Genomic DNA, 7,341 nt, shown 5'->3' with positions numbered 1-7,341 from the left:
AGTTCCCACCCAATTACGATTTTGACCTTATTAGACTTCTATTGATGCTGCTCTAGAAGCCAACAAAAGCTTAGAGCACTTCAACCTAAATGTAATTTGAAAAGTAAAATGATTGTGAAGGTTGGAGAGCCCTTCTACATGTAATTTGACTTGCAAACAACAACAGAATTATCAGAGCAATATAAGTATTGCTAGAGAAGTGTGGGGGGGGGGGGGAATTTTTCCCTTCAATTTGAAAGGCCACAAAAGAGTGACCCTTGCACATGAAGGGCACTCATTTTTAAAAAAAATTATGTGTTAATAATTAATATTAAATAATGTAAGGTTTTTAAATGGTTAGGCTGAAGAGAACATGTCTTGCACGAAGTAGGGCACGTTGCTTGGCAATTATAATGATGCCGAAGACCCTCTTGAAGTAGAATGGGATGCAATCTATGTCACCTGGGATGATCTAAAAGTCCATCGTAATGTGAATGTAATGACAACATAATACTGATTTCTAGGGTTTATCTTATTTGATCTTCAACCACTATATTTTGACATTAGAATTGAAGTAGCTTTTCATGATCCGTTATGGTATTGAAACATTTGTGATTGAATGATATTTTGAAATTTTCGACTCCAAGAAATTCCAGCATATAAAATACTTGATGAACATATGAAATTTAGTGAGATAAGTGAAGGGCAACTTGTGGTAAACCTTCCTAGAAAAGATAGAGCCCTACTATGAGTCTACAACATATTGGCACGTGCAGCCTTATTGGGTGTGTGCCAGTGCTCATGAAAAACCGCCCTTTAGCGTATTTTATCAAGGCAAACTTTGGACCTAAAGGGAAAAAAAAATGTCTAATCCTTTTTCAAAAAACGAGATAATTTGATCCTAAAACTTGATATTCACAATAGGACAAAAGTCTTCCCTTTTTTTCAAGGATTATATACCTTACTCTAAAGGACATAAAATATATATAGTATATACTATATACCCAAGTTCTGGCCGTTGCAAGACCCCACCCCCCTCCTCGGGACGTGGAGTGATGGTAAGAGGAGACACTGCTGCCCTTTTGCTGGGTTAGTTATTAAAAGAAACGGTGGTGATGCGAGCTACGTGATCGGTTATGTGTCAACATGCATTAGACTCGCATTGGACTCTTGAAGGTATTCTCAATGGGTGCAAAATGGGAAAGCGGGAGGAAATTTGAGTTGGTCTCCAACTATGAGTGGTTATTTTATGTAAATAGCTTTGTTTGGCAACATACTAAAAGAGGATTAGTTTTAGAGTTGTGTTTTTTAAATGGTTTTTGGTCAGCTAAGAGCTTCTCTTTTAAAAACCGAAATGATTGTTGCTTTGGCTTTGAAAAACCGACATACTTGACATGGCACCATTTCAAAACCGGCCTATAATAGAAATCCCAGCTTGAATGAGAAGTAGGGGGTTTTTTCACTTGCTTAAAAATTCGTTTTTCATGAGCACTGGTGTGCGCCATGATAAACGTGCGAAACCTTCCTAGAACGTGCAGGCTTACTGGGTGTGTGCCATGATAAACACGTGCAGCCTTATTTTAAATCCATTAGAACTTAGAAGAGCCCTTTGAAAAAGTTAAAACCCATCATTAGAAATTTGGGAAATTATTAATTGAAGAATTTCTCAAATTTTGGAGGTCTTCCTTCTAAAATTTCCCAAATTTTGTAGGTTTTTGTACCTTCAAGTTAAGAATTTGAAGGTAATTTTCAGAAGTTGCAGCAGGTGCAAATTACACTAAACCCGGGTTTTTTTCGAACACTGATTAGAAGAGCCCTTTGAAAATTACAGGTTTTAGTAATATATTTTTTGGTGACTGCCCGTAGCCGCCCGCCGCAGTCATGATGCAGATGCGTCGTCTTAAATCTTGACCAGACCCAACTTCCCAAGGACTCACGAGTCGCAGAACCTTTCCAAAGTCAAGCCGGCACTGTTTCGCAAGCTTCAATCTCAATTTACCAGATTGGACGATCTCAATTTACCAGAACCTTTTCAAAGTCAAGCCGGCACCGTTTCAAAGTCAAGCCGGCACTGTTTCGCAAGCTTCAATCTCAATTTACCAGATTGGACGATCTCTAATATCAGTGGAAACGATACTAAATATACTGATCTAATCATGATTAGTAGAAAAGTACTAATTACAGAAATTAATATCGAACGCGACACTCATTTAATTAATGCATTTTCCGTTTCCAAGCTTCCCAATTTATTTAATTGTTTAAAGAGAGCCAAAAAAACAAAGTCAAGCTCAGCTGAAACCTTGTGCAGTCAGTTCTGCATGTAATAGTGGGTAGTGGCGCTCTAAGAAACCATTCTGTTGATATTATATTAAACGCATCTAATAACCTGGACCCATTTTGTTGATATTATGTTATATGCATCTAATCACCTCCAGTAAAATCCACGTCACCTTATCCTCACACGTTCTACTCTACAAAAGCTCTGCATGGAGTAGGGTGGTGAGAGTATCACTCCTGTTTTGTGTTCTCCTTTCTCATCACCTCAGAGCACAACATGACTAGCCCTAGACCTGCTTCATCAACCCCCAGCCCTGAGCTTCGTGCCAACCTCCTTAGCTTGGTCACATGGCATTGGGCTTCTCCATTCGTCCGTGAGGGTAACCGCAAGCCTCTCAAGGTGAGGCACTCTCTTAAGTTGAGCTTCGAAACTGCTTGCTCATTAACACTAAATTTAATCTAATCATACAAGAGGCATTGTACGGTGCATTGTTGTATGTACACGTGTACCGTTATAAAGACACATGTACCTTTTTGGTAGTGTCACATACATACACATGTACATACGACACGCGTAGCAGCTCGACAATATGTTACCACATACACCTGCTTCTTCTGAGTGCACGCGTGTGTTCTGATGGATGCATCATTGATTTTTGCAGGAAAATGACTTATATGACATGAACCCTCAGGAGGCAGCTCAACACTGTGAGCATCAATGGGAGCAATCTGTCAAACATGAGCTCGAGCTCACAGGAGATCACACACCGGTGTGGAAGATCGTGCACAATGCTTTTTGGAGAGAGATGGCAATAGCTGCATTTCTTAAGCCTCTATGGATAATACCCCTCATTGCCCAGGTACGTATATAAAAGGCTTGCGCTATACATGCAGACATAAGCATGCATCCTATGCACCTCTTCCCTTCAATTAATTAGTTGTGAAAACAATGCAATGCAGGTCTTTATAGTATATACTGAAGGGATTAGTGAAGGTGGTGGAGGAATCAAAGCACGCTGGAAGCTCAATTCGTCCTCTCCAATCAGCAATGCTGGTGTTTGGCATGCTTTTATCCTCATTGATGCAAAGCTTTGGCCTCCACATGTGCTTCACACTAAGTCAGAAGGTTGGCATGAAGATTAGGGCTGCCATTGCAACTGTAGTCTTTAATAAGGTTGGTCCTTTCTGTCTAGTAGGAATTTACTTGAGTTCACAACTAAACGACCCACCAGTGACGTGACCACAGCTTCGTAGGCCAGTTGGTAAGTATTTGAACTCACGAGCATGAGTTCAAATCCCACTTGCCCAAGACTATGGACACCAAGGTTCTTCGTTGCCTAAGGGTGAACCATGGCATCTCCCTCTTCCCAGTGTGTTGAGGAGCAACATTGTTGACTGATTAGCAGGATCTTTACTTTTTTTTTTTTAACCCACCAGTGGCGTCCATGCACTACGATGTCTTCTGAACCTTAATATTGCATCTGGGCTTGTGTTTTCAGATGTGTAAGCTGACAACAGCAACTGTCATCGAGAGTTCTAGCAACGGGCAAATGATGAACCTGATCACTAATGACACTCAGAAGCTTCTAGATCCTACTACTTTCTTCCACTTCGGTAAATTCACTGGTTTCTTAGATGCTAGTATTTTCTTCCACTTTGGTAGATTTACATGTACCTTGCAGTGCTTGAAATCCTTCAGTACTACCTGCTGCAAAGCCATTATTAGTAACTATTAATGATTTACCTAGTCCCTTGACAGAAGCAATGCAATCTAAGAGTTTCACTTGTGTTGCATACAGTTCGGTTTTCCGTGGTGGAGATCACAATAGTAGCCGGCTTTTCTATCATTGAAGCTGGTGTTTCTGCCATTCCTAGTGTTCTACTTATATTTCTCACCAATGTGCCTTTGTTATTTAATACATGGCTAAGAAAATGACTTGCCTGAAGCATTTGACTAATTAACCACCACAGTAAGAAGTGCATGCACATTAAATGCGAAACCTTGAATGCATGTCACACATGATGCACATGGGCCATGGCAAGCCAAACAATAAGATCTGCCTGAGAGAGCATTTTGATTTCATGGACAGGTTTTTATGGCACATGCAGTCAAGAAAATCCGACAAAAGTCTATTCAGTTCACTGACACACGTGTGCACACGCTTGGGGAGATACTAACTGGAATCAAGGTTCTAAAGTTCAATGGATGGACAACAATGTTCATTAGTACAGTTAAAGGTTTGAAAATGACATAGTCCCTTCTTCCCAAATGCTCTCTCGTCGATTTTTCTTTCTGGATGACTGCATGTGTAACAAAGGTTACTATGAGCTCCAGTGATTCATTACATCTGCATCAACAACCTCTAAGGATTGGTATGGTTGCATGTAAGGTGTCTCCCAAGCCATTTATGTGTCTCTTTTAATATAGATTTCAAGAAGGAAAGAGAGTGCACTTAGATAAGAGTGAGACAATAAGGCTAGAAACATTAGGAAAGTGTTAGAATAAAAATATTAGCTCCAAAAATCCTAAAAGAAATAAGAAGACAAGAATAGTTCTATTAAGAGATAAGTATCTCCAAAAATAGAAATTCGAATTTAGGTGATAGGAGGTCGTATTTAGAGTACTTTTATATATTTAGAGTCCATGCATACTAAAAATGTGGAAAAGCAATGCGTTTCTAAAGATGGTGCGTTTACAACTATATACAGATGTTTTTACCTATTCCACCCACGCTAGCTTGTAGACCAGATGCCTTTCGGTTCTTTTGACTGGTTATACAACCATATTCTAAGTTTTTATTAGAGAGTTATGGCTAAAACAATTTGCTAATTCTGTCAGGGTCTCTACACAGGGAAAACTGTAAGAAGGTAGCAAGTAGCCTCAAGGTAATCCTAGAGCTTGAGATGTATATATCCCTTCATTCTTATCTAATCTCTTAGAAGAAAAGGTTAGATTGCTAGGAAGAATAGTATGCCGTTTAAAGAAAGAATAGTATGCCGTAGCCCTACAAGATAAGGTTATTTTGCCATAGACCTTCGAAAGAGAGAAAAGTTTGAGTACGAGTAAGAGGAGATAAATATTGGGGATGATCGGATGATTTCAATCGTAAGAGAAGGTATTAAAAAACTCTCTATTCTCATATATTTATTTTCTTAACTCTGATTGACGAGCAAAGACAATGATAAACGATAAATTTCTATAAGGTATATATATATATATTTTTTTCAATTATATATCATTCTTAGGGGTTGAGGTATGGCCCTGGCTTGTTTATTAATTGTTAATAGTGATCTATTTGATTAATTTACTAGTTAAAGTTTGTATTCTTTTAAACAATATCATATGCCTTAATAAAGAATGTCTTATCGCAATCTCAAGTTGAAATGCTAAAATCTTTGTGAAAAAGATTGTTTTCTTAAGAAGGTAACATGGATTCTAGTCCTATGGTTTAGTTGAGTAAATCGATTGTTATCTTGGTTAAATTAAGATACAGGCACAACTTCTCCCTACCTTGATGCTGCCCCATTCTTATGCTTGTGTAGCCGGACAGCGGAGACGTTAGTAAGGCCAGGAGTCCACCCATGGTATCCCTCATACCATTGGGAGAATGAGGTTCGCTGATTGAGGTGAGTAATTGTGATGCTGCCTAGTTCTGAGGGCCCAAGCTAGCACGGTGAATTAGCCCACCCTAGTGTGTAGACATCCCTCTAAGGGATAGACATCCCTCTAAGGGATGTCTACACACTAAGGGATGGGAGGATCGAGCGACAGAGCCTGAGAGGGCAACAAGCCGGCTTGAGTCCTTGCCCCAACAGTCGACGACGAGGTGTATGGTCCTGTAGGGTTTTGCCCAGCATGTAGAGGCTGGAAAGCCGAATTCTAGATCATCTGTAGTATAAAGGAAAAGAATAAGAGAGCCGATTTGGCTTGTATGGAATTGATTTATGTATAAACGTTTTTTATAAATCTTGTCTTTAGCATTATTATGCTATGAAAAAAGGCAGTTTTAACGAATCCTGTGAAAAGGGCCTTAAGGAACATGCTTATTTATGTCAAACAGTGTGGTAGGATTAATTAGAAAACAAATTGACGCGTGAGAAGGGTGGAAAGTGGGAGGATGGACTGCCCCGACGGCACCATTCTATGGACGGGTGGATCCGATTAGTCAGGTAGCTTTTCAACAGATTAAGTGAAAGCCCTATGCTAGATAAGTAGGTTCTCAAGCAACTCTATTCTAAGAGACTAGGCCAGTGGCTGTGCCTCGCATGGATGAGGAAAAAAGCGTTGTCTCTAGGAATCAAGATTAGTAGTTGCCCAAATTATGTGATCAATTACCCTATGGGTAATTTGACTTTTAGAAGACCATGCTCCCCATGTGGGATAGGACTAGGTCTTACCTACAAATTGTATCCTTAAATCTTTACATGGTCAAGGTGTCAACGAGTAGGAAATTTTCTCCAAGCTAAGACTTAGTAGACTATCTTAAGTGTTTTCCCTATTTTGGAAGGGAGGAATTGTAAGGTGTCTCCCAAGCCATGTATGTGTCTCTTTTAATATAGATTTCAAGAAGGAAAGAGAGTGCCCTTAGAAAAGAGTGAGACAATAAAGCTAGAAACATTAGGAAAATGTTAGAATAAAAATATTAGCTCCAAAAATCCTAAAAGAAATAAGAAGACAAGAATAGTTCTATTAACAGATAAGTATCTCCAAAAATAGATATTCAAATTTAGGTGATAGGAGGTTGTATTTAGAGTACTTTTACTTATTTAGAGTCCATGCATACTAAAAATGTGGAAAAGCAATGGGTTTCTAAAGATGGCACGTTTACGGCTATATACAGACGTTTTTGCCTATTCTACCCGCACTAGTTTGTAGACCAGATGCCTTCCGATTCTTTTGACTTGTTATACCCATGATGGCTTGTAGACCAGATGCCTTCTGGTTCTTTTGACTGATTATACGACCATATTCTGAGTTTTGATCAGAGAGTTATGGTCGAAACAATTTGCTGATTCTGTCAGGGTCTCTACACAGGGAAAACTATAAGAAGGCAGCAAAGTAGCCTCAAGGTAATCCTAGAGGTT

At 39.3% G+C, this 7,341-nt stretch overlaps 1 protein-coding gene across 1 annotated transcript; it reads left to right on the top strand.

Annotated features, from left to right (window-relative positions):
* Positions 1-2,533: 2,533 nt before the first annotated feature.
* On the top strand, positions 2,534-4,511 carry LOC147603751 (uncharacterized). Its single transcript, XM_086796315.1, has 6 exons — positions 2,534-2,656; positions 2,919-3,116; positions 3,217-3,360; positions 3,756-3,870; positions 4,056-4,156; positions 4,347-4,511. Exons 1-6 carry the CDS (start codon positions 2,534-2,536, stop codon positions 4,509-4,511), a joined length of 846 nt encoding a protein of 281 aa, XP_086652441.1.
* Positions 4,512-7,341: the final 2,830 nt, after the last annotated feature.

Source organism: Cibotium barometz, chromosome 63, assembly GCF_041138505.1.
Source record: "Cibotium barometz isolate CiBa-2024 chromosome 63, ASM4113850v1, whole genome shotgun sequence".
In the NCBI taxonomy this organism is placed as follows: Eukaryota; Viridiplantae; Streptophyta; class Polypodiopsida; order Cyatheales; family Cibotiaceae; genus Cibotium; species Cibotium barometz.
This window is presented reverse-complemented; position numbering and strand designations above follow the sequence as displayed.